Source organism: Spinacia oleracea, chromosome 6 (assembly GCF_020520425.1).
Source record: "Spinacia oleracea cultivar Varoflay chromosome 6, BTI_SOV_V1, whole genome shotgun sequence".
Classification (NCBI taxonomy): domain Eukaryota; kingdom Viridiplantae; phylum Streptophyta; class Magnoliopsida; order Caryophyllales; family Amaranthaceae; genus Spinacia; species Spinacia oleracea.
The window spans coordinates 142183230-142209615 of record NC_079492.1 but is presented as its reverse complement, the minus strand read 5'-3'; the positions used below and the strand labels follow the sequence as shown (position 1 = coordinate 142209615).

The 26386-nt window shown below is 37.0% G+C and overlaps 4 protein-coding genes, 1 long non-coding RNA gene and 3 other non-coding genes across 12 annotated transcripts; 3 read left to right on the top strand and 5 right to left on the bottom strand.

The window, feature by feature from the left end:
• Positions 1-385: 385 nt before the first annotated feature.
• LOC110784368 (geraniol 8-hydroxylase-like) lies at positions 386-2354 on the bottom strand. The gene is made up of 2 exons (XM_021988817.2): positions 1304-2354; positions 386-1173 (listed from the first exon to the last, which is right to left on the bottom strand). The coding sequence occupies exons 1-2, from the start codon at positions 2198-2200 to the stop codon at positions 565-567; spliced, it is 1506 nt and encodes a 501-aa protein (XP_021844509.2). The 5' UTR covers positions 2201-2354; the 3' UTR covers positions 386-564.
• Positions 2052-5790, top strand: LOC130463814 (uncharacterized). 2 transcript variants are annotated; one of them, XR_008923979.1, is made up of 3 exons: positions 2052-2191; positions 2995-4519; positions 5060-5790. It is a non-coding gene; the product is annotated as an uncharacterized lncRNA (long non-coding RNA). The 2 variants fall into 2 exon arrangements; XR_008923978.1 differs by having other exon boundaries at positions 2954-4519.
• Positions 2763-4776, bottom strand: LOC110784369 (geraniol 8-hydroxylase). The gene is made up of 2 exons (XM_021988818.2): positions 3629-4776; positions 2763-3555 (listed from the first exon to the last, which is right to left on the bottom strand). The coding sequence occupies exons 1-2, from the start codon at positions 4526-4528 to the stop codon at positions 2950-2952; spliced, it is 1506 nt and encodes a 501-aa protein (XP_021844510.1). The 5' UTR covers positions 4529-4776; the 3' UTR covers positions 2763-2949.
• A 372-nt stretch (positions 5791-6162) lies between the features above and the next one.
• On the top strand, positions 6163-6235 carry TRNAV-UAC (transfer RNA valine (anticodon UAC)). The gene has a single exon. It is a non-coding gene; the product is annotated as a tRNA-Val (tRNA).
• A 1246-nt stretch (positions 6236-7481) lies between these two features.
• On the top strand, positions 7482-14758 carry LOC110784371 (uncharacterized). 2 transcript variants are annotated; one of them, XM_056832788.1, is made up of 9 exons: positions 7482-7650; positions 10155-10610; positions 10692-10793; positions 10909-10990; positions 11134-11153; positions 11248-11308; positions 13101-13180; positions 14116-14226; positions 14352-14758. In XM_056832788.1, exons 2-9 carry the CDS (start codon positions 10206-10208, stop codon positions 14370-14372), a joined length of 882 nt encoding a protein of 293 aa, XP_056688766.1. In that variant the 5' UTR covers positions 7482-7650; positions 10155-10205; the 3' UTR covers positions 14373-14758. The 2 variants fall into 2 exon arrangements, with proteins under 2 accessions (XP_056688766.1, XP_021844512.2); XM_021988820.2 differs by having other exon boundaries at positions 7483-7650; positions 10176-10610.
• An 816-nt stretch (positions 14759-15574) lies between these two features.
• On the bottom strand, positions 15575-15676 carry LOC130464716 (small nucleolar RNA Z279/snoR105/snoR108). Its single transcript, XR_008925070.1, has one exon. It is a non-coding gene; the product is annotated as a small nucleolar RNA Z279/snoR105/snoR108 (small nucleolar RNA).
• Positions 15677-17691: 2015 nt separating this feature from the next.
• Positions 17692-17802, bottom strand: LOC130464717 (small nucleolar RNA Z279/snoR105/snoR108). Its single transcript, XR_008925071.1, has one exon. It is a non-coding gene; the product is annotated as a small nucleolar RNA Z279/snoR105/snoR108 (small nucleolar RNA).
• A 1044-nt stretch (positions 17803-18846) lies between these two features.
• Positions 18847-25742, bottom strand: LOC110784372 (uncharacterized). 3 transcript variants are annotated; one of them, XR_008922706.1, is made up of 8 exons: positions 25496-25741; positions 23410-25089; positions 23115-23265; positions 22870-23017; positions 22524-22772; positions 21987-22250; positions 20342-21066; positions 19742-20255 (listed from the first exon to the last, which is right to left on the bottom strand). XR_008922706.1 is itself a non-coding variant. In XM_021988823.2 (7 exons), exons 2-6 carry the CDS (start codon positions 25076-25078, stop codon positions 21996-21998), a joined length of 2472 nt encoding a protein of 823 aa, XP_021844515.2. In that variant the 5' UTR covers positions 25079-25089; positions 25496-25742; the 3' UTR covers positions 18847-19010; positions 21987-21995. The 3 variants fall into 3 exon arrangements, 2 of the variants coding, with proteins under 2 accessions (XP_021844515.2, XP_021844514.2); XM_021988823.2 differs by lacking the exons at positions 19742-20255; positions 20342-21066 and adding an exon at positions 18847-19010 and having other exon boundaries at positions 25496-25742; XM_021988822.2 differs by lacking the exon at positions 20342-21066.
• Between the last annotated feature and the right edge of the window lie 644 nt (positions 25743-26386).

Below are 26386 nucleotides of genomic sequence, written 5' to 3'. Positions count from 1 at the left end.
ACCCAAGAGATTGAGAGATCAAGTAAGAGACTTGACTGAATGACTCAACCAATAAGAACAAATTGACTCATTTCAACTTGATTTCAGATCAACATGAAAGACTAAAAGTGATGACTAAAACGATAGTAGTTGGTCCTAATTTGACGACACTTCGAAATTGATAGTAGTTGGTTCAAACTTCAAACTTCAAACTACTAAAACGAAATATGGTTATATTTTTTGTAATCTGTCAAATTGATATACTTCCTCCGTTCCGGAAATATCGCACCATGGTTGACTTTTACTCTTTCAACCATTACTTTGACTCTTAATATCTAAAATCGTATCCAAATAAAAATTATAAAAAATTAATATTTAGAAAATATATATCGATACGAATCTAACATTAACACACACATGAGTAAAATTTCCTTACGTACAAATCACAAAAAATGGCCAAAGTCGTAGTGTGAATTGTGTAAAATACAAATGGTGCGATATTTCCGGAAGGGATGAAGTATTACAATTATTTATCTGGATTCACCAAAAGAAAAAGAAAAGATATTTATCTGGAAAATCCAACCTTCAAACACGAACAACTGGAATTGCACGAAGCCTCTGATCTCTCTCCAGCGTAAACCCAAACTTCTCCTCCATATTCATCATCTCCGGCGAAACCCCACCCTCCAATTCCCAATCAAACCCATGAATCAACGATCCAAGCATCAAATGGATAATCCGAACTGCCAACGGCAACCCGGGACAAATTCTACGGCCAGCACCAAACGGAATCAGCTCAAAATCACACCCCTTTACATCAATCTCGGACCCTATAAACCTTTCCGGATCAAACAATTCCGGTCTCTCCCAAACATCTGGGTCTCTTCCAATTGCATATACATTCACCAAAACTTGTGCGTTTTTGGGTACTGTAAACCCGAACAAATTGACATCTGATTGAACTTTTCTTGGTACTAGAAATGGTACTGCTGGGTGTAATCTGAATGTTTCCTTTACGATTGCTTGTAAGTATGGCAGACGAATGATGTCTGATTCTTGAACTGGGTTTTCTTTTCCGATTGTTTCGCAGAGTTCTTGCTTTACCCTCTTTAGTATGTCTGGGTTGCGGAGCAGTTCCGCCATGGCCCATTCTAGGGTGCTTGATGTTGTGTCTGTTCCCGCTGCGAATAAGTCCTGTGTGGAATTATTTTTGGATTAGTGCACATAAAGTGTTTGATGAAATGCATCAAAGAGTGTGATAAATGATAATGCAGGCAACGTATTTGATGAAATGCATTACGTATGTATGTATGTATGTATGTACCAGTAAGAGATAAGGGATTTTTGATGGCTCGAGTTTCTCGGTTTTATTTTGATCAATGCCTAGCAAAGCATCGAGAACATCGTTGTCTTGAATTGAATCTGATGTTTTCCTGCTCTGCAACCGTTTATCAATCATGGAGTTGAATAAATCAATTATCTTCTGGAAGTGCACACTCATTCGCCGCCGGATACCTTGTGGGTCAATCTTTTTAAGAAGTGGGAAGTAATCTGCAAAGTTGGGTTTCCCTGCTTCTTCCATTATACCTCTTACAATCTCTTTAAATTCATGAGTAAATTCAGAATTGGGATCACCCAAATCAACTGAAAAGATAGTGCTTGATAGCAGATTTAAGATAGTGGTAAAAGCTGCTTGTCCAATATCCACTGTTGTATTGTCTTCACTGCATTTTGTAGCATAAGAAAGGAGATCTTTTACTTTGTTCATCCGAAGGCTTTGGCTGGCATCAAGCCTGTTGGTAGAGAAAACATGGGAACTGCAGATTTTGCGCAAGTTTCGCCATTTTGGTGATACCTGGGACCAAACTAATGAATTTTCATGGTGATTGAGTGCGCAAACAGCGTCAATGACCATCCTGTTGGAGAAGGATATGTCGTTTCTTTGGAGGGCTTCTTTTGCCATAACAGCAGAAGAAATGATCACTGTTGGGACTCGGCCGAGTTGCAGAGTCATGAGAGGGCCATATCTCTTAGCAAGCTCAGTCAAGGAGATATGTGGCTTGGTTCCAAGGCTGAACAGGTTCCCAAAGATGGGTACAGTTGGAGGACCCGGTGGCAATATTCTTGGACTTGAATCACTGTCTTTCTTTGTACTTGATAGGACTAAATGGATTGCAATCCATGCTAAAAGGAGATACAACACAAAACTCAGGTAATCCATGATCGATTTTGAGCTCTATCTTTATCTTTTGTTGTGTGTTTTACTTGTTATTGTTAAAGATTTGGCCAAATCTCATACTACTACTGGGGTCGTTGTGGATAACAGTTTGATCTGCTTTGGCTGTTTGTAATTATGAAGATGATTATTTAGTTACCACGTAATGCATGTGGATCTGAAAGTCGTCGCTTTCTGTTTAAGTGGGAGCAGTTTGATTAAATTATCTTGTATGTAGGACCACTCTGGAGGAGAAAATGCTAGAATGGCTGTAAATTATATGTATATACATACACTCACTAACTTCCACAAAAGTAGCCGGTTGCCTGATTCTTTCAGGATATGCTTGGTATGGGGTATGTTGTTTTATGTTCCCATTTCCTGATTGCCTGAAAGCTACTGGTAAAGCTGTTCAATGGGCCGGGTGCTCGCTAAATCCCCGGATCAACCCGGTTAAACCCGGGTCAGTCCAGACTTTTGTTTTAGCTAGAGAGACTGATTTTTAACAAATCAGTCTCTCTAACTCAAATTCATATCGAATTCGAGTAGCATGTCATAAGACTTGAAATTGGGAAAATAAAAATCTCCTTCTGTATTCAAGAGTTCAAGACTATAATACTATGATACTGACTCTAGTTACTATAGAAGATAGGTCTAACAATAATAACCTCTTTACTGTGTTAAGTTCTATGGTTGCATAACTTGCATACACCTTATTACCCCCTACTGGAGTAAATGGTATGATATGGTAATATTCAGACATGTACTGGAATAGCATGAAGTCGCTGAGCTTTCTGCAGGCTGATTCCAAATTTCTCTTCCATATCTATCTTCTCTGGTGTAATTCCGCCTTCCAGCTTCCAATCAAATCCATGTATCAGTGACCCCAACATCAGATGAAGCATTCGAATCGCCAATGGCAGTCCAGGACAGATTCGACGGCCAGCACCAAATGGAATCAGCTCAAAATCATGACCCTTTAAATCAATGTGTGATCCCATAAATCTTTCTGGCTCAAACGAATTCGGGTTCTTCCACACATCTGGATCCCTCCCAATCGCCCATACGTTGATCAAGACTTGTGCTTTTTTCGGTACTGTAAAGCCCGAGAGCTTCACATCTGAATCAACTTTTCTGGGAATCAAAAAGGGCACAGCTGGGTGTAGTCTGAAGGTCTCTTTGATAACTGCTTGCAAGTATGGGAGTCGGGAGATATCTGGTTCCTCTACCAGGTTTCCTTGTCCGATGTTCTCATAGAGCTCTGCTTTTACTTTCTTTAGCTTGTCAGGATTGTGTAGTAACTCTGCCATAGCCCATTCAAGGGTACTCGATGTTGTATCGGTTCCACCAGCAAATAGATCCTGCAAATACGATCTGTTAAGAAAGTGCAAGTTTTTAGTTAAAGGGGTGAGAAAGGAAGAGCAGGAGACAAACCAGTAATAGGTTTGGGATATTTAATGATTCGATTTCCTTAGACTTCTCCTGATTGATGCCTAGCAATGAATCCAGAACATCATTGCCTTGTATTGAGCCTGCTTGCTTCTTTCTCTGCAGTCGTTGCTCGATCATGGTTTTGAATAAACTCATTATCTTCCCAAAATGAACACTCGTACGACGCCTGATGCCTTGTGGGTCTATTCTTTGAAGTATAGGGAAATAATCTGCAATGTTGGGTTTCCCTATTTCTTCTGTGATATCTCTTGAAGTCCTTTTGAATTCACGAGCAAACTGAGAGCTGGGATCACCCAAATCCACTGAAAAAAAGGTACTTGATAACAAATTCAAGGAAGTGGTGAAGGCTACTTGACAGATATCCACTGCTACACCAGCTTGGCTACATTTCTCTACATACAACAGAAGGTCTTTCACCTTATTTCTCCGAAGGCTTTGGCTGGCATCGAGTCTACTGGAAGAGAAAACATGTGAGTTGCAGATTTTTCGTAGGGTTCTCCATTGAGATGATCCTACTGGTAACCAGACTACTGATTTCTCATGATGACCAAGTGCACGGACACCATCAAGGATCATCCGGTTGGAGAAGGAAATATCATTCTTTTGAAGTGCTTCTTTGGCCACGGCTCCTGAAGAAATGATCACTGTTGGCAAACAGCCGAGCTGCAGAGTCATGAGAGGGCCATATTTTTTGGCAAGTTCAGTCAAGGATATATGTGGCTTGGTGCCGAGGTTAAAGAGATTCCCTATGACGGGTAAAGAAGGAGGACCTGGTGGAAGATTCTTTCGGGTTTTTTCACTGCCTTTGTTTGCAATTGTGAGGAGAAGGTGGATTGTAATGCATGCTAATGCAAACCACAGCACAAAGTTCAGGTAATCCATGGGTCTTTGCAGCTCTACTGTATTTTGGCTTCGCTCTTATTGCTCTTTGTGACGGAATGTTGATTATGTTAAAAGCATAAAAGAATTTTATGTGGAAAAATTGTCAGAAAATACCTTTTTTAGAACTCATTTGAGAGTTTGGGAGAACAGGACAATGTTGGACAAATTTGAACACTGGGGTAAGAAGAGGAGGAGAATTTATAAAATTTGGGCAATCTCTTGGAAGGTGACAAATTTTTCTTAAAAAACATGGGAATCTTAAGAGTGGTTGAGAAGAAATGATGTGATGAAATCAGAGGTGGAAGGAACTAAAAAGATGATTAGAGTGAGAAGAATAAAAGTAGGATGTACATTACTAAAGAATTTCCACTTACAAGGTGAAAGTTACGTTCAATGTCGTATGGTTTTCACACTTTCCATTTTTGAGTTGTTTCAACTACTCAATTTGAACTATAATTCACAAAATGAATTTTAAAAAGAGGTACTTACAAAATTTTTCCTTGTTTGTGCTTCATGAACTTTAAATGTCAGTATTGCCAGATATCAACATTGGATATTGATGCTTGATGGGAATACACTGATTGTTGGTATTCAGCCTTGTCATTATCAGCATACTTCACACGAGCTACCAAGACTGCAGACACACAAAGTCATGCCTACAAACAGCAGTAGCAATGCCAGTAGCAATGCCAACAGCAGTAGCAATGCAAGCATGCAGTGTCCTGCGCATCTTCTAGAAGGAAGTCTAACTGATTCCCCTAGAAATAAGGAAGGTTGTTAGGAGTGTCAGTTGTTGATCTTTATTGTAATAATTAGTTACCTTAGGCTAGCTGTGATGAGGTGTACAATCGAGTGTGTTTGATTGGTCTGAACACCTCATTCAGCTTTGTATATATAGTGTACCTATTGTAAACAAACTTAATTACTCATTCAATGAAACAAATTCTTTCTCTAAGCCTTTCTCCCTTGATTTTCTTTCAGCAGAATTTCACCCAATAATGGAGAAATCTGACACTGATTGTATATATTTACTCCGTTTTTTATATTGCAAATTCACAACAATCTTTTGGTGGTTAAAAACTTTGTTAGATTTGTTAAATGTGTATTTTTAAAAAATTTACTTCTATTTTTTTTTTTTTTTACTTGTAAGTTATACTAGTATGTGGTTAAATATAATAATGGTCAAAGTTTGCATTAGACCTGGTGATTACAGATATGTTACAATTGGTCAGAGTAAGTAAATGTATTGTAGGTTTGTGTCCTTTATCTTGGTTAACCATGTTCTTTGCCATTTTGTGTATGATTTCGTTGATCGGCAGTGGCAAGTAGCGTAATATTTTGGGGCTCCCACCACTCTCCCAGAACTCCAGGAGCACTAAATAATTTCTGAATTAGATGTGGAGCACTAAATGCCTTTAAGCTGAGCACACATACTAGTATACTACAGGGTATAATGGAATTGCAGGGACCTGAATTTTGCTACTGTAATGACAATAATGGTATTTTTGTAGGTGGAATGGCACGGAATAGGTTAAGTTGTGATTTGTGAGTGTAATAGATACGAACTGGAATGGTACGAAGCTGCTGAGCTTTTTTTAAGTTTAAAATATTGTATGAGCAAAGTAGCAACTCCAGTTGCTGTGGTGTAGTGGTTATCACGTCAGCTTTACACGCTGCAGGTCCCCGGTTCGATCCCGGGCAGCAACAATCTTTTTTTAATTTTATATTCAAGTACACTGCATCCTCGAGATCACTCAATGTTTGGTACCTACTCGTCGTCCTCAAAGATTGAATGAAGATCTTTCAAAAAATCTTGCTGCAAATCTCGTCGTACTCCATCTGCAATTTTATGAAATAAATTTTAATAAAGATATATTACATGGTAGTAATTTAATTATCTACGATTAATTAGCTTACAAACAAACGTCATAGGACTCCTGCATTCTTAAATGCGGCCAGAAATTAAGGTTTTGTTCTCTTTATTGTTATGGACTGATCCAGTGGCGGGTCAAGGATTTGAGAAATTGGGGGTACGAATAAAATTTCCTATTGAAATTCGACAAAAAATTGGGTCGAATTTCGCTATAAAAAGGGTCCAATTTACATTCGTTGTAATAGTTTATTCCACATAATTAAAATCTAAATCCACAATATACTTCATTTATGTTGTCAACCATTTATTAGTATGTTTGCACATCTCAAATAAACAATAGAAAAATTGAAAAACAAAGGGAGTAGTAGGTATAAGAACCACTAAAATGAAATTGAAAGCCTGTTAAGAATCAATAGAATTTAATTTAAAGATGATACTACGTGTCTGACATCTAACATTGTGTACACGATTTTTATTTTAGAGAAAACTATATAACACATACAAGTATGCAACTAAGTTCAGCTACATATAAAAGTGAAGTTTATCACAATATATACCGATATTTTTTTAAACGAGTGAAATAAGAAAATTACAAATTATACCGCTACTTTTTTACATATTAGGTGCCAACTGAGATAAGCCTGTTTTCTTGAAAGATTTATAGCAGATTTATTATATGAGCTTGTAATTTATTAAACTATTTCGTTATATATTTTGTTCGCGAATTCAGGGAATGGGGGCAACTGTACCCCTTGTACCCCCCTGAATCCGCCACTGGTCTGATCTAATTCTTTTTGGTTTAGTCCGGTATGACCTGCATATTTTCTGTGAGTTCTTTTTATTTTTCTGGACTAATCTAAATTTTTCTGGTCTTGTCTAATTTTCTAATATATTCTAATTAAATCGTAAATACGTCAGGATCGTAGATGGGATCGTTCAAGATCGTACAGAATCGGTGGAATCGTATAGAATGGAGATCCTATCACCGATTCTAACGATCCTGCTTTTGGCCATTGAAATGAAGCCCAAATTTAAAACCCACTGTTTGAAGCCCAAATTAAGAAGAAGAAAAAGAAGAAAAACAAAACCGCCCTAAGTTCGTCTTCTCCGCGCTGCTACTGTACTCCCCTTTCCTCTGCTTCTCCCCTTTACTCGATTATTTCTGTCTTTATTTTGAAGCTCGAATTTGACGCCCTAGGTCGTCTTCTCCACGCTGCTACATCACTTCTCCAGCACACAGCCACACGCGGTAATTTTTTCGCTACTTTTTCTTAAATTCTTATTCAGATTTTTTCTTAATTTAAGTACTTCTACTTTCAATTTATTTGATACATTTCATTCATTTGATTTTCGAACTTTTAATTTGATTTATGTGATTAATTTGCATACCTTTAATTCATTTATTAACCTTCTTCTTGCCCAAATTCGTTTTTGCCCAAATTTGTCAATTAAATTTGCCCAAATTTGTTTCTTTTAATTTAATCAAGGAAGTTGCTGCTTTCTGCTTGCTAAGATGCGTGTAATGAATTGACTTTAGAATTTGTGAGCTGCGTGTGAATTTGTTGTGACTTTGTTGTGAGCTGCGTGTGATAATTGTTCTGAATGTATGATTTCAGTGGCTTAACAACACTGAAATTCTGAATGTCAATTCTGATTCTCTGAATGTCTGTTACTCACTTACTCTGATTATCTGAGTACTGTGTGACTGCTGCTCTCCATATTATGGTGAATGGGTGATCACTTCTTGACTGGCTTGTTAATGTGAAGGACACTTTTTTTTATTACAGTAGGTTGATTACATATTTTACCATGTATGACACTAATATCGATCTTATTTGAGCAAAAGTGTGTTTTTGGGTCTTATTTTTATTAGAAAATCATGTACTAGTCACCAAATATCATTTCGATCGCTCAATTTGTCAAATTTGTAGGATCTTACGATCCTACGATCCGATCCTACCCCCCACCAATCCCAAGTGGGATCCTGATCCTGATAACCATGCTTTTGGCAATTTTGTAATTATTCCTACCGCCTACCATTGCTAGAGGTGATCATATGTAAAAGATGTAACTGGCCTTGATTAGACCTACTCGAAAAAAAAAGCAATGCACATATATGTGCACGTGTGATTATCTGATCAAAGGTCGCGCTGGTGTTGCATTTTCTGTTAGGTGGTTGGAAAACTAAAGTGATATCTATGTTCGTTGCTTTGATAGCTTCCAACCACTCTGCATCGTTTGGTTGTGCTATCAAATTGTCACCCATTTCCTAAATTCCTTTCTAGTTGACATATTATTATGCATAGTCTAACAATTATATAAGTATCAAACAGTCTGAAAAGAAGACTGGCTATTATGTGAATATGTAAAGATGACCTTGGGTCGGGCTGACACATGAAGTGCACGACCCAACATGAAAAACACGACACAGGGTAGGTATGGGACAACACGTTACTCTGTGTGTTTGGCCTTGGACCGACCTGTGCCATTTTTTGAAAAAGCGCATCAAGACATGACTTAACACGAAAAATATGTTACAACTACATATGATATTTGGCTAAAATACCTACGTAAGCACAACATTGCATGACACCGTTGATACGGTGTTACATGTGCTTGGACCTAGCATACAATACCCATTTGAAAATTCCAACACGACAAATATAGCCAATGGGTTGGGTCGTGGGCCGATCCTATGAAGTTCGAAGGCACGGGCTCAACGCCTGTCACGACCTACAACCATAAAATTTTCTCCAAACCAAAAATTATGTTTTGATGAGGTATATGGTTTAACCACATGCTTTTAAAAAAATGTGCTTAAAAACATATTTTAAAGTAACCTTATATTTTGCATTTTTGTTTGAAATTTGTCCAAATCGCACCTAAGCTGTAAATTTCACACCATAAAGTTTTTTTTTTTTATCAATGTGAATGAGCCATGAAAGGCAATAAAAATACAAATAAGAAAGGGCAATTAAAACCTGAGACTTATTGCACACATACCTTTGTCTTAACCACTATACCAGGACCTTATTGGTATTTAGTATCAAAATTGTACCATACTTGCGTAAATATTAAGCTAAAACCTTACTCGATTTCGGTAAAAATATGATGGTAGAATTTGTATTTGCAATGTATTATGTAATTTTTTTTTTATATTTTTAATTTAATGTGGTTTTATGTGAAACTTTTATTAAACCCTAGGAATTAATTTCCGACTAGACTAAACCCTAATAAAACATTTTCAGAGATTCATCGTCTCTGGACCTTTATTGCCCGGCGTTCTGGGCTTCTCTCTTTGTATCCCTCAGTTTTGTAGTTACCCAGCGCCCCATTCACCATTGTCAAACTCCAACTCCGGCAAATCGCATAGTTCTTTCTCATCTCTAGTCGGCGGCGCCTCTGCCAACCACCTCTCCTTCTCTGCTGCTGCTATTCTCTGTAATTATCCATTTTCTATCGATTTCTTCTGTTGATTTTATTTTTATCTATATTGATTCAAAAGTGCAGTGTTCTGATATGATGGCAGTATATTCTATTTCGTTTTTTATTTTTAGCTTTGTTTTGGTGTTGTGAAATTGGTATTATTGTTTTTGATATGATGGGTTTCAAATTGTAAATTATGTTCAGTTGGGTTTTTGTTTTGGTGTTGTTTTATGTCTAATTAGTCTATACCCACTTCACAATTCTACTTGAAATTCGTTCTACCCTTTTTTGTTATGATTCTCATAGACAGGCCTAATGAAAGTTCAGATTTTTTGGGGTATTGTTTAGGATTGAGCTGTTAAAGTTGGCGAAGAAAAGATGGTGGAGGAAACTCAACAGCCGCCACAATCAATGGTGCATAAAAGGAAAAAACAGCCCAAGAAACCTCCTGCTTGTAAGATAATGAAAAGGGGTCCGGGAACGGATAAGAAGAAGGCCAAAACGAGTCTGAAAATGAAACAATTATATCGTAAAAGGGCGAGGGAATATAATTCAGATGATGATGAGGATGAGTCAGCTGCTGAAAGTGATGGTGAAGATGTAGAGGCTGAGAGAGACGGAATTTCTGAAAACAGTGATGACGAGGCAGACCCTATTAGAGGAGAAGATTCAGATGAAGAACGTGAAGTTCGCACTGGAATCACAAAGTTTGCAGAAGGCTGTAATGCTTTCAGGGCGGCATTTCTCAGTATCATGAAAAAGCAGATTGATGATGAGACACTGGTAATTTCTACAAGTTTATGATGCCCCTCTTTGCAAGATAGCTCTTTGTATGTTACTTATGTACGGGTCTTGTTTTTGCAGGGTCCAGTGTTATCTGCACATAAGAAGCTTGTTGTAGCAAAGCTTGCAGAAGAAGTCACTGAACGGAAGGTTAAAGGCGAAGCAAAGAAGGAAAAGCATTTGGTACTTCACTCTTATTAGCTTCTAAATGAACTAATGTGTAAATATAATTATTTTCGTCGTCTCTGTCTATCCTGGCACAGTATTTTTACAGTTTATTTTTTGACCTTGTAACTAGATTGAGGAAAAGGGACATGTGCAGCCTGCAAATTTCTTAGATTCACATGATAAGTTTCTTATAAGTCTTGCCACAAAAGGAGGTAGTCTAACCCATCCATTATCTGTCAACAAAGTTCAGTCTTCATATATTTTAGCTTCAAGCTTACACGACGTCTGATTTTATCAAAATTTTCCCTGTGTATTTGATGCGATTGTGATGCTCGTCTGCTGAAAAAAATTCCAGTCGTCAAGTTGTTTAATGCTGTAAGTGATGCTGCACAAGTTTTTCCTTTAGTATTTAAACCTGGCACATTGAAGTCTGTCTTATTTTAAGCTCATTTTCTGTCTTTTTTTCTAGGTTAATAAGGCCCAAAATGCTCAGAAAGGGTTGAATCCTTCAAGTTTTAAAGACGCCAAAGGTATTACTCATATTTTTCTTTTGAATTTCTTGATAGGACTGGTTCTGCATAAGAAAAAATCATGTAGGAGCAGTATGCCACCTTTGCTGAGGGCTGCATTTTAATAATTTCTTTCTACTTAAGCTACTTATATCACCCTGGAGGTTTTAGTCATAGTAGGTAGATCATTTAGATGTATATGACGTTCCTCCTATCTCGCTCTCTGTCAGAGCCTCAGAGGGGCAGATATTTTCTGGATACGTTGATTTTTGCTGTCTTCAACCCTAACTCTTCTGCTGCTCTACCGAAAAGTCGGTGCGATTCCATCCGACACCCAGGTGTAATTTTACCCCCCCTCACATCCTCCCCTTTTGCTTGTGTGCTGAACACTTCCCAGTTGTCAAGCTGTTTAATGAAAGTGCTGTCACCTAGAATGTGAGGGGGGGTAGGATGGAAGCTCAAATAAATGTGTGTGTGTGTGGGGGGGGGGGGGGGGGGGGGGAGATTCAATCCATATCCAGATTCAATGTTCCCAGTCATTTAAAATAATTCTGTTGAAGGGGGGCTCATTTTCTGTTTATCATCTGCAACCCTCTTGTAACTTTCCATGAACTTCTTAAGCAACTCTCCTCTAAAAGCTTATGTTTTAGCTTGAGTGACATCCAAAGAAAGATGCCGAGTCCGGAACTGAGGATTTTCTTAAGAGAAGGAACTTTATCACTGCAAGTTTTTGCAATCAGTGCTTTAGGGAGGTAGAATTTGTTTTTCATCTTTTGTTCTTTTATCCTTGTGTTCTATTTCTTTAGCACTTATCCTTTGCCTTGTCTGGGATAAGCTGTTTTCCTCCCTGCTTTGTAAATATGTCCTTGTTGCCTGGAAAAGGACAAAAAATGTTTCACTTGCTGAAGTGTGGAATATGGCTCCATTGGCCATTTTGATGGTGCACTTTGACAGAAAAAACCATTGGGTTTTTATGGTTCTAGCTTAACCCTTGAGCCTTGACAAAGTTAAGGTTCCAATATTCGAGGCTTTTGCATTGGGCCTCTTTATTATATTAGATATTGTTATTCTTGTAGATAAAGTACTTCATGATAGCTTGTGGCATGAGCAATTTTGTCATAACATCCGGTTATATGGGTAACACCCCCCCTAGTTTTCAAGATCTTTATTGATAAAAAAATGAGACTCATTTGAGGATTAGGATGGACGGTTAAGAATATAATGGTATTTGAGATTGAAGTTGGAATTATGAATCTCTTATGACCTAATTGGGCGTGAATCTTTTGAATTTATGGATTATGCAAGACAAGCAGTTGGATTACGAGAGACAGACCCTTATTCTTGAGTGCCTGTCTTTGCATGAGATAATATGCAACGCCGCAACGGCTATTGTTCTAAGTGAGGCTTGGGATGGGATTGTTGTCCCACCATCAACAGGCTGTCAGTAAAGGTTGTCAGCCTCTGCTGCCTTCTGTTGCTGCATGCATTATAAGGGGAAGTATGATCCATATACCAAACAAGAGTGCATTTCCTAGGTCATTTTGCATTCATAAAACATGAGTTGCGATCCAGATTGCTAATCCTGGTTTGTATGGCCTTTGCGCTCTTGATTTTCATTTGATAGGTGACCTTTTAAGCTTAAATTCAAGTGCGTCATTTCCTCCCATCCGAGATCTAGCATAGTGTCTGTATCACATTGAATTGCTGTTTGGACTGAGTTCTGCTGTAGTTTTTTTAACTCTAAATTATTCTTTATCCCACTTGTGATTTTCTCTTCATCATGAACATAATAAATGATACCTTGTTATGCCAGCTTTGACGAAGCGGAGAAAAGAGGCATTCATGAATGAATTGAGCAAGGCTTCTGCACAATCAGCTCAGGGTACAACCAAGGTTGTGTGTCTTATACTCTTATCTTCATTATTTTTTCCTTTTAAATTCTGGAAGTCCGAAATGCCAACTTTTCTTTTAACCTTGTGCTTTTCATTTGGCCTCGGTCCACTATTTCTTTAGCTCATGAGTGTTGGCTATACCGCTAACTTGTCCCCCTCCCCCTCAAACGACCCATTTGATTTGGTTCAGTGGTGGCAGTGTGCCATTGGCTGAATCTACACTGCAGCAGTTGGTTGGTTTTTCAATTTCTTGTGTCCAGTACTATGGATGTGCTCTACTTAGTCTACTATCTCCCACCAAATGGCCCTTTTTTTTCTTGATTTACAGGGAACATCGTAGTTTGAAAATATGGAATTCCAAACTTCTAGTGCTCTGGATGGTGGATGTAAATTGCTGCACAAAGAGATTCATCCTTTGGATTAACATAGCACTGAAATTGTAAAACCTGAAAATCACTTGTATTTCTTCAAAACCGCCCTTTTTGTTGGGCTTTCTCAATATTATCAATGAGTTAGGTGTTCTTAAAATCATTCACAGATTTTAGTTTTGTTCTTCTCTTTTTTCAAATCTATCTTTCTACAGACCGTTCTAGGTGGGTTATGATAGAATTTGCAACACATAACCTATTATACCTTAATTCACCAAATGTTCCTCCCCGAGTGCTGTAATGACCTGTATGATCTTAGACTCTTAGTTACTGGTCTTTCAGACAGGATTTCAAGTATAAGTGGTGATTGCAAACTTGTAAATTATGGAAGATGTGTGAGAAAATGAAGTAAATGGATTGCTTTGTGTAAAGCTACCATGTTTTTACATTTAGAATGTTGTTAAAACCTTTCATGATCTTCATGGTTGGAACTCTTAACCTCTCTTCCGTTTCCTAATCTCAAAGTATCAGCTTTTGTGTCTGGTTTGACTCCATTTTTGCAATGCAGGCATCTGTCTCTAGAGGTGAGGAAGACAGTGTCCAACCTGCATGGGCTCCATTACGTGACACTTACATGTTGACAAATTCTAAATTGAAGGACTGGGATAAGATGGCAGTGGTATGATATCTGCTTCTTTCACTCTTCTCATATAATATGCCCAGTCTCAAGCACTTGATATCCCCAAACAAACCCTTGTTTGATGATTGATTGACTGATTGTTTGGTTGATTTCTTGCAATTTAGGATGAGGAAACAGACATCTGACCAAAATGATTATCGAGACATCTGAAGCTGTATGCTTGGTTGGAAAGTTTCTCGTTCATCAACATTATTTGTGCACGAGTCAGTTATGTATTGCATTTTCCCTACGGCCTACCTAATCAAAATGACAGTCTCCTCTACATGGCGCTCACCTTGTTATATACACAAAATTAAGCTGTAGCAAAACTTTGATGGTTTTCTAATGATATGCCGATGCTTGGCTAATCATGATCACCAGCAGTCGTGGTCTGTAGCTGTGTACATCTCTTTTCTTGACAGTTTAGTTTTACTAGAGTATTTGATCCAGCTAGATGAGTTCATTAATAACTCTTTTTTTCATACATTACATCATATTTGTTCAATATATGATCGAATTGCCGTTTCTCTTTTCTTTGGAGTAGCTTTCACAGTTAAGGAAGTAGTTTTTTTGTTGTTCCCAACAATGTTAGAGAGAATGTGAATGGCTGAAACTTAATTTTGGAAACTATGACTGGATTTTGACTTTGGTTAATGTAGATGATATAACACTTTTGTCAAGTTAAACTGCTAGACGAAGCAAGTTTAATCTTTACACATTAAACTTGTAATTGTTAAGAGTTTTAATTAGGCAAATTTGTTAAAAATGATCTTTTAATTAGGCAAGAAAGAACTTTTTATAAATTTTTTTGTGCAGGCACATCTTAGTGTAATTTTTTTTTCAACATTTAATTTTCAAGTCACTCATGGTCGTAAGTCGCAACAGGTTTTTGAACATTTACGTAAGGAGTCCACATCTTTTGAACGTTTGGAAGAAAAATCGATTAGAGAGTTTAATCATTTCATCTTTATCCAGTCCACCTTTGAAAGGTATCTTTGATGGGCAAAAAAAACCAAATATAAAAAACAAATCAAATAATGAATTGTTTTCAAAAATAGTTAATTTGAAAATAATGAATTAAGTTTCAAAAACACAAATTTATATGTAAAAGTTTTCTACTAATATAAAATTAATTATTTAACTTTTTAAAATATTTATCTATTAATTTCTTTTATTAATATTAAAGTTAATCTAAACTAGGTTAAAATTTTAAAAAATGGGTAAAAATTATCTTGATATACAATACAATAAATTTATTGTACACTGCACAAAAAACCTTTTGTTTCAAAAAAAATTAACAAAAATAATGAATTTAGCTTTAGAAAACTATTGGTGATCTTCAAGAACAGGGATCAGATGGTATAAATTGGGATGCCCATATTGTCGTAACAGGCTTGGGCTGGACACCCATTTCGCATAATTAGCGAAAAATGACCACTCCTCATTTCCCATTATCTGCCTGAAGGATCATACTTTAATCATTATTCAACCTTCTTATTAAATAGAACCTCACCAGCTCATACGATTTGACTATCATCGATGTGGGACGCAATTTTTTATTTTAGTTTTCGCTTCACTTTTGCTCTCTTTATCTCTTAGCTTCTTCTATCATCTTCTTGTTCTACTCCGCTTTAAGTTCTAACTCATATTTTAACAAGGTAAATTTGTTAAAAAGAACCTTTTATAACCCAAATTTTGCGAAAAATGACCTTATATAATTGTTTTTGTGAAATCACACCTTAATGTAAATGTTTTTGCGAAAAGGGACCTTATATAATTTTTTTTGTAAAATCACACCCTAATGTAATTTTTTTTTGCGAAAGACAACCAAAAGTAAGTTTCCGGCATTGACTGGGCTTTTCCGGCCATTGACTTGCACGTGAGAAGCACGTGTGGCTTTATTTTGCTAACCACACCCAATTTTCCTCCAAAATTATAAGCTTTAAAACCTAAAGTTGAAAAAAAAAAACAAAATAAAATCAAGTTTGAAAATTCAAGACTCGGGAAAATCAGCGCCTTTAACCAACTTAAGCCACATGTGATGCTCCCCGGGCAAGTCAATGGCCGGAAAAGCTCAGTCAATGCCGGAAACTTCTCTTAGGTCCTTTCTCGCAAAAAAATTTACATTCAGGTGTGATTTCACAAAAAAATTTATATAAGGTCCTTTCTCGCAAAATTTGAGTTATAAAAGATCATTTTTAGCAAATTTGTCTTTTAACAACTCAGGTTACTCATACTCTTCATGAGTGTGAAATACTTTTAACATTTTTATTTTGGTCTAAAATAGTGGACATTTTTTAACAAAGTAGCCGAGTCGGACACTTAAACACATATTTGTGTCCGACATGAGTACCTAAGTTTGTACATGTTTGTGGAGCTTACGTGCCTTTTATTGGCATACATACAGAATGGATTGCTTTCTAAGTTTGTCTCTAACTTGTATCTTCGATCAATTCATCTTATCTTTTTCTTATACTCTAAAAAGCCAACTAGCCAAGGTTTATAACATAACCATCTAATCTATATTGCGGATTGGTGGGTAACGAGAGGTTAGCAAATCCTCAATACTATCCTCTTAGCTATGCCACATCATACTTTACTCAAAAGGCAATTAATTAATTCACATCTTCAATCACACATCAATCAATCAAGCAAGAAAAAAAAGTAGAAAAAAAAAATTAAGGGAAATTTAAATACAAATTTAATATAACTAAATTAATCAAATTTACATATCTTAAATAATTATAATCTAACTTAATAAAAATCAAAGTTTTCGAAATAAGCATAAAAAATTAACAATAGGAAGAAATAATATAATTTCAGAAATAAACCTAAATAAGTAATACGTATATATAAAAAGTAAAAAGAACAAGTACGTAGGAAATGATACACACTATATAGAGTAGGGACGAAATTAAATAATATAATTTCAACCTCCATTGTACATACTAAAATTCTAATAAAATAGAGATTTTAAATGAGAAAATTGGTTTATTTAGAATTTTAAAAATACACTATAAAGTTATCTTCTAAAATCTCCGATTCAATCTCCAACAAATGACATTGTCCATCAAAACCACACAATTAAAGAAGAAACATAACATAGATTAAAATTTAAAATTTGACAACTATACTTATAGGGTAAATCATTCTGTAATACAGAATAAAAAAATACATAGTATAAGGATCATTTGGTTAAAAAAAAAATGTAATAAGTTTGAAGGAATATACAAACTCAAGTGTATAAAGGCTAAAAATTATGAAGCATATCAACAAAATATTTACGTAAACATCATATGAATTCATTTTCTTTTATTCTACATACATTCATTTGAATTAGAGGAGGAATAACTTTGAATGAGAAAAAAATATTGTACACTTTGCGCAAAACCTTTTGTTTCAAAAAAAAAGTTAATAAAAATAATGAATTTAGCTTTAGAAAACTATTGGTGATCTTCAAGAACAGGGATCATATGGTATAAATTGGAATGCCCATATTGTCGTACGGAGTAACAGGCTTGGGGCTGGACACCCATTTCGCATAATTAGCGAAAAACTGACCACTCCTCATTTCCCATTATCTGCCTGAAGGATCAGGCTTAAATCTTTAATCAACCTTCTTCTTAAAAAGAACCTCACCATCTAATACGAATATACGATTTATCTATCACCGATGTGGGATGCAATTTTGTTTTCTTAGTTTTCGCTTCACTTTTGCTCTCTTTATCTCTTAGCTTCTTCTATCATCTTCTTGTTCTACTCCCACTTTAATTAAGTTCTAACTCATATTTTAACAACTCAGGTTACTCATACTCTTCATGAGTGTGAAATACTTTTAACATTTTTATTTTGGTCTAAAATCATGGAGTCGGACCCTTAAACAAATACTTGTGTCCGACATGAGTACCAAAACCCTATACGATCCGACCTAACCCGACTACAATCTGACCCGTTTACAATCCGATCCGATTTGAACCCGTGCATAAAAAATACGGCCCGATCCGTTCCGTAAAGTTTTCAATCCGATCTGATCCGGCCCGTTTAAATTAATCTGTTCCAACCCAATCTATTTCAACCCGAATCCGATGAGTTCGACCCAAACACGATCCGTTTATCCGATTTGACACCCCTTCCTAAGTTTGTACATGTTTGTGGAGCCTAGCTAAGTGCCTTTTATTGGCATACATACATAATGGATTGCTTTCTATGTTTGTCCCTAGCTTGTATCTTCGATCAATTCATCCTATCTTTTTCTTATACTCTAAAAAGCTTTAGCTAGCATTAAACTAGCCGATCGAGTAGCCAAGGTTATAACATAACCATCTAATACACTGTTAATCCAATCCTTAAACCAGATTCACAGTACGTGTTCATTAAGAAATTCGTATGAATATATAATGAATTATTCTTGATTTTATATGAAAAAAATACGTACACACTACACAGGTAAATCTATCAATTTATTTGTCGGGGGAAAGTTGTTACATGTGCTTGGACCTAGCATACAATACCTATTTGAAAATTCCAGCACGACAAATATAGCTAATGGGTTGGGCCGTGGGCCAATCCTATGAAGTTCGAAGGCACGGGCTTGACGCCTGTCACGACCTACAACCATGAAATTTTCTCCAAACCAAAAATTATGTTTGGATGAGGTATATGGTTTAACCACTTGTTTTTAAACCAGTTGAAGTTGGCATGAATGGTCCTTAACCAAGGTCTCGGGTTCGAGCCTTGGATATGGAAAAAATCTTAACTGGGATGGATGCTGCCCATCGAGGTACCTGCAAACTCTCACAAGAGATTAGTCCACTCGCCGAATGTGGTGGGAACTCCTCACAGTAGAACAAAAAAAATTAAAACACCCACATGCTTTTAAAAAAATATTTTAAAATAACCTTATATTTTGCATTTTGGTTTGAAATTTGTCTGTAAATTTCACGCCATAAAGTTTTTTTTTATCATTGTGAATGAGCCATGAAAAGCAATAAAAATACAAATGGGGGAAGGGACAATTAAAACCCGAGACTTATCGCACATTCGCACACATATCTTTATCTTAACCACTATACCAGGATCGTATTGGTATTTGATACCAAAATTGTACCATACTTGCGTAAATATTAAGCTAAAACCTTACTCAATTTCGGTAAATATATGATCGTAGAATTTGCATTTTGCAATGTGTTATGTAAAACTTTTTTATATTTTTAATGTGAAACTTTTATTAAATGGGCTTCTCTCTTTGTATCACTCAGTTTTGTAGCTAGTATGTAAGGACGTTACTTCCCGTCCAAACAAAAAAAAAAAAAAACGTTACTTGAGCATAGGTTGGACTTTTTTTAATATAGCCCGACACAACAAATTACGCTTAAATAAGTAAAGTTTAGCTTAGGTACGCAAGTATTGTACCGTTTGTACAACATGGTGGCATGTGGCTTAGGGTTGTGTCTCGGCTGATAATTGATAATTCAAATGTTTATAAATGACACTAGATCATTAATCACGCGTACTATTCACGTGATTTTTACTTACTTTTTCTGAATTTATCTTATACGAAGTATGTACTTAACTGAACTTATCAAAAGTTATTTTAGTTACAAAGTGTACTCCCTCCGTTCCACAGTCAGATTAACCAAGGTCCAAGGATAACTCAACACAAATCCTACAGCGGGCAACAAACTGAATCTACTCAAAATCACGGCCGTTAAATCAGTGTCTGATACTGTCCGGGACAAAGGAAGAGGGATTCGCCCACAAACTTGGAGCTCATCTTAGTTATAAGTTATAACCCATACACTTGAATACTTGATCGTTCTTTGGCACACACAGTAAAGTCAAAGAGGTTTACTTCTGTATTAACTTTTCTGGACACAGCTTGCAAGTATATGGGAGTTGAAGGATGTCATGTTCTTCAACTCAATTTCCTCTACCAATAACTTGTTGAAGTTCTGTTAGTTTGTGCAATAGTTCTGCCATTGCGCACTCAAGAGTAGGTGACGATACGTCAGTCGTGCAGCAAATAAGTCCTGCAAGGAAGAGAGACAAAATTTCAGACAGCAAGAGAAGGAAAATGTCTAAAAAACTCAAAAGGGATGTAAGAAGACACCAGTACCAATTGTCTGTTGGTTCAGTGGTGATTGAGGCTGAACTTGGTAGGGAGGACCGTGTTCGATCCCCCGCAACAACAATTGGGAGGGAATTGGAACCTATCCACTCAGAACTCGCCCCGAATCCGAATTAGCCCTAAGGATGAACCGGGTGCTAACACCCAAAAAAAAAAAAAAGATTTTGGAGGCTCAATAATTTCCTCATTTTTCCCACGACTTGTGCAGCAACTCAGCAATGCAGCTAAAATATCATTGCCTTGTATTGAGCCCTATTTCCTTTGTTTTTTTGAATTGATCAATCACACTTCCCCCAAAGAGTCTACTCGTACGCCAGCTGACGCCTTCTGGATCTATCTTTTGCGGGATCCTGAAATAGTCTGCAAGGTAGTTCCAACATCTCTCTTATAGTATTTCGTAATTTATTAGCAAAATCACAAATTGAGGGAAGTGGAAACGCTGGTTGAACAATCTTGACTGCAATACCATCTTTGCTGTTATTCTCAACACAAGAAAGAAGATCTTTGACCTTACTTCTTCCAAGTCTCTGGCTAGAATGCAGGTTACTGGCAGAGAAGACCGTGCTTTTGAGGGGAAGATCGTACTTTTGAAGGACTTTTTTTTCCATGGAAAATGAAGAGATTATCACAGTTGGCACTTGGTCAAGTTTCCAAATGATCAGAGAGCCATACTTCTTGGCAAGGTCATTCAAGGAGATATGTTGGTTCCGAGGCTGAAAAAATCCCAAACAGATGTAAAATGGGTGGTCCAGGTGGTCAGTTCCTTATAGTATCAGCTATAATCTCACTTGCTACTCCGATCTATCAATTAATCTCACTTGCTTACTAGAAATGAAAAAAAGAACATCCTAGTATTCAGCAGTAAATTATGTCAATCTCATAATTGTCATTTACACAATCAAAATAACAACTAAATAAAACAAATCATACTTTTGCAGACGCCGCTACTAAAAATCGGCCTAACACGCTAACAGCAATAAGCTAAAAGGCTAAAAGCTAATTGCCAAACCTGGCTTTTTGCTATGAAATCATCTTCAGAATTACCCTGCCATTCAGGCACACAAAGAAGAAAACAAACTGAAAGTTTAGTCCTGTACTCCTAGTGCCCAATCAGCTTTTGAAGGGTTCTAGAAATAGAAAAACTCTACAATTATGTTTCCAAGCCAGCGACACCTACTTGGTTCTTAAACAAGTTTGCAATGAACACCCTATTGACCTATTTCTTTGAGGCCAGTATAAAGTAGGTCACATCATCAAGCTCGTAGTCAAAGGACAACTTTGTATCAAGTGAGCAAGGCTAGGCATCATTATAGGTCGCTTGTACATTAAACCAGGTGTGGAGGCTTTAGAAAACAAAATTAGTGTATAGTTGAAACACAAACCAACATAAAGCTCAATTACACTACACCACTTAAATTTACTGTTGACAATCTGACATAAGCTACATGTTACCAAGCTTTGTCTTCTGAGTAATACTGTTTAACTATAAGGGTGCCAATGCAATAGCAACGGGTTGAGTAAAACCGTGGCTATCAGTTCCTATGTTTTCAAGTTCATTTCAACTAGGATAACATCAACAAACTGAATACAATGCATATAACTAACCTGTGCATTTAATTTAAGAAATGAGTACCTTAATCTATCATAATCGTGCAGTAACGTTCTGCAAGCTTAGTGAATTGGGGCTTCTTGAAACCTCTATGCATGCTTCGTTTGTAGCAGTGGGCTGAGAACAGACGTAAGAAAGCGACTGTAACCATGAAACTAATGCAGGTTTTCTTGTTACATCATCCGATTCTGCAACAAGGGAATATAACTCGTTGAGTACCACATTCTGGCCATCTTTTGGTAATTGGATAACTAGCTGCGCCAACCGCTTCATCATTTCTGGTAGCACCTGGATAATCATGACAAAGGAATCATGAAATGGAGAATAAGAAATTAGCATGGGCAGCAGCAAATTCTCACATAATGTGATCAAGCTGTACAAAAATCATTGCACATCGTCCATCTCAGCCAGGTTTCAAAATTTCCTTAATATCAAGTCCTTAATTTTTTCTTTGTTAATTTAACAGCAGTTAATCCTCACATTTATGCATTTACCCATATGACCATATTCCAGGCTCTAAGTTAAATGTCATCTAGTAAGTTAATACATTATTTTCACTACCTGTATGTCCACCATAGATATCAGTTGCATAAGCAGCTCTATGATTTTCTGGCAGGGTTCTGAGTCTCCTTGCCAGTTCTTCCACCATTCAGAACCCTTAAGATTCGTGACTTCTCTGCTCAGCACATTGGCCTTTTCAACAAGACTGTGTATGCAGTAATATATGGATGGGCTTCCAGCAGGAAGATGTCGAACCAAGGCAGAAACACCAGAACCAAGACCATCAAATGGCGTGATTCCCGGATAGGCCTACATATTTAAGAAAAGGTTAAAATAAAGTAATACCAGGAAGAAAAAAAAATCAAAGTCCGATATTTTTTCAAACTTTTAACAGCAGTTTTAGTACCTCAAGGGACCTCCTCATGTAATAGAAAACAAGCTGCTCCTTCAACAACATCCTCTCCTTTTGAGAGGATTCCTCTTCAAAAGTTACAAAAGACGAGAACACTAAATGTGAGGCCCGTGCTACTTTGTTATCCGGATGACCCATATATCTATTAGCATTTGCGATAAGGAATCAACAGCTAAAAATATTATCCATCAGTAAGGGTTATCTATTAAGTACTTAGTAGAAAATAAGGTTTAGGATACAAAAACATTGTGGCAGCAACCACTTTCTGGAACTCATTAGTAGGCAAATGGCTGATGCAAGTTGGAATAACCCGCAGGTAGAACCAGATCCTTGACGTCTGTACTTCATCTTTGGACCATATATAGTTCCCACGTTGCAGATGACACAATCCTAAAAGACAAGGTTGCAAAATACTTTTTTTTTAATCTACAAGAGAATACTTGGCCCTTTCCGAAAAGGAGAACATTACTGATTTGATCAATCGTTAAAACTTATTGATGAAGTGTTTAAATAGAATATCACAATGATTCATACCTTGAGGGTTTGTCAGGTCAGCATAAGAAGGCAAGGATTCAACAAAAGAGACACATGCAATCTCGTTCTCTTGTACACTTGTGGCTGCACTTCTTATTGCTTCCATATATTCAGGAAGTTGAATGTGCCGGAAATACTCCATGCAGGAGAATGAGATCAAAATTTTAACAGCACAATCCATCTGCATCTCCCTCGAGAATTTTGAAGTCAATTTGTGTTTCGTAACGGCAAATGCAAAGACTGCAACCATCAGGAAAACCGATTCGGCTATTTTCTCCATATCATTAAGCAATTGGTCTGACCTGCCTTGCAGCAGCAAGGCCACTAGCCTATGTCCCGAGTAGATGTCATGACAGTAACTCCAAATTAGATCCTCAACCCTAGACTTATCTTTTTCACTAGCAGATGCATAAAGATTGCAGAAAACACCAGTTGCTGCCCCTGCTTCCCTGAAAAGAATGCTTTCTAGATGATTCTTCACGTCGACAGGTATCAAAACCCCATTATCGCTAGTTTGAGATTCAACGATCATGCCATAAAATCTTCTCAAGGGAAGGACTTCAATCAGTAAGCCTAAAGCAAGTGATAATAGCAATGGTCCCCTTGAGGAAATCAACCCCCCACTTCGAGATGCAGCCAACAAGAGGCAACGAAGAATAAAACTGACTTCAGCATCTTCAATAATAATGTTACTACTTGTAGCTATTTTTGAAATCAGGTCTGATGCTATAACTTCAATTTGAGCCTCTGCTGCAATACGGAACCTAGTAACAATATTGAGCCGCTCTCCATGCTTCACAGGTCTATTAGATGCTCTTAGAGCTCCAGCTGTGGCCATGAGGACAGCATATTTAGCATAGTTTGTTTTGGGATTTTCCATTACTTCACAGCTAAATATCTTAATTTTCTCCAAAGAGCTAGAAGTAATTAATCTGAACACAACCCACTCTATCAAATGCAAAATAACCAATGCATGAGAAATATCATGGGGTACCTCTATTTTAACCCAATTCCCTAGCAGAAAGTTTAACAGCCTAACAAAATAAACTTCTCCAGAAGAGGATAAAGCATATCCTATCCCTGCAAGAACATCGGGAATGAGTTTACCAACTGAGCCAATCAACTGGTATTGTTCCTCCAACATTCTACAAACAAGCTTCAAGCAGACTGTTTTGGTGTTTTCTGCGATAGAAGGGACAGAACAGAAAGCACCAACAAGAAGAACACCTTCCGCAAATAATGACTTGCTTTTCTTAGCATCAAACTGGTCAGAAAAAATGTGTGCAATAACCTCCATGGCCAAATCAATCAGTGCTAACGAGGGTTTGGATGATTTTCTTACCCATACATAAAGAAGTCTGAAAATAAGAGGCGGTGAATCATGAGGAAGAGAAATATTAGGAGATGAGAGAATAGATAGGAGAAGTTTTGCTTGTGGATCAGCAACATATAATGAGGCTTGTGAATTAACAAGAGCTTTAAGAGAATGTAGGTGACGAGGATGAAATGCACCCTTCTGGTGACATTCCCTGAGGTCAACCCACGCCTGAATTATCATTTGAGCGGATGAATTAGCAGAGTTTTTGGAGCTGTTATTGCTGACATTGCTGCTGCTGGTACTGCTCCTAAGCCAGTCTTCAAGAAACAGGGTTGGAGTTTGCTTTGCCATTTAACATACAACTGTAAACACAAAGATCGATGTGAGTTCAGGAGTATGGCCTTCTAGCTGGAAGAAGCCAACAAGTCGGATAACCAAGAAACACATGGGATAAAAAGGCAGCAGCCGCAGCACAAGATAAGATCAGGGGTTCAGAACCATTAACTTTCTATCAGTGGGGATTCAGGACTTCTAGAATAGGATTATTCAAATTTAAGGTCAAACAAACTGATTGCATAGAACAAAATCCGATACCATAGTAGCAAATCGTGATAAATTAACAATTAATCCATAATCCATGGCATAAACATGATTGCATAGAACAAAATCAGATACCATAGTCAGAAATAATGATAAATTAACAATTAATCCATAATCCATTAGCATGAAAGCTACGAAGCACGGAAACGCCAAAAAATCACGACTTACCGTTTCCGAAACGTCCTGGAACGGGGAAACCGGGAAACGCGTTTCCGAAACCGTTTCAGAAAAATGGAGACGTGTTTGAAACTGAATTCATCCCGGAAACGAATGGGAAACGAGATTTCAATCTAATATTCACGTTTCCCAACCAAACTTGCTGATTCTATCCAAGTTTTTCCGCCAGAAAACTGAAATTAGGTTGAAGAAGATCTCACTTACTCTGTATTTCACACTTGCATAACCTACTCCGTATATTCGAAACCGTGCTACAAATTTGGGCCTGGCTCAAGTAGACAAGTGGAAATTAAATTATTAAGGGTGTATTTGGTTCAGCATATTTTGGAATCAGTATGTGTTTAAAATCATCCAACCTCATAGTTGATGTTTGGTTAACTATTTAAATAAAATTTAAAATTTGGGGATCCACCTTCAAAACCCCTATGGTATCGAGTTCTCATCTCAAGGGCGAGGTGAGTATATGGAATTATATTAATCGAAAATAAAATCGACAGTGCAAACTCGAACAAAAAAACACCATGACAGCCTAACTAATGTTACTCCACCATCGTCGCCGCCCAAGCTACCCAAAAAATCAATATCATAAAAATTATACTACAAAGTTACTACCCTGTTGAATCGCCATCAAATCGTCAATGATACCTAACGCCACCATCAACACCCCCGTAAGAACACAAAATGACGAAATTAGAATACTAAAAAATAATTTAACTAAACATATCTTTGAATAAAATACTTAGATATATTGTTAATCGTCGAAATTTTGGACATTGAAGTCTAGATTTGTTGCTTCAATTGTAAAAAAAACAACCACTAAAAAATCAAATTTCGTCTAGTGAGAGGAGAATGTGATGGTTAGAGTTGAAGCAAAGCGAGCGA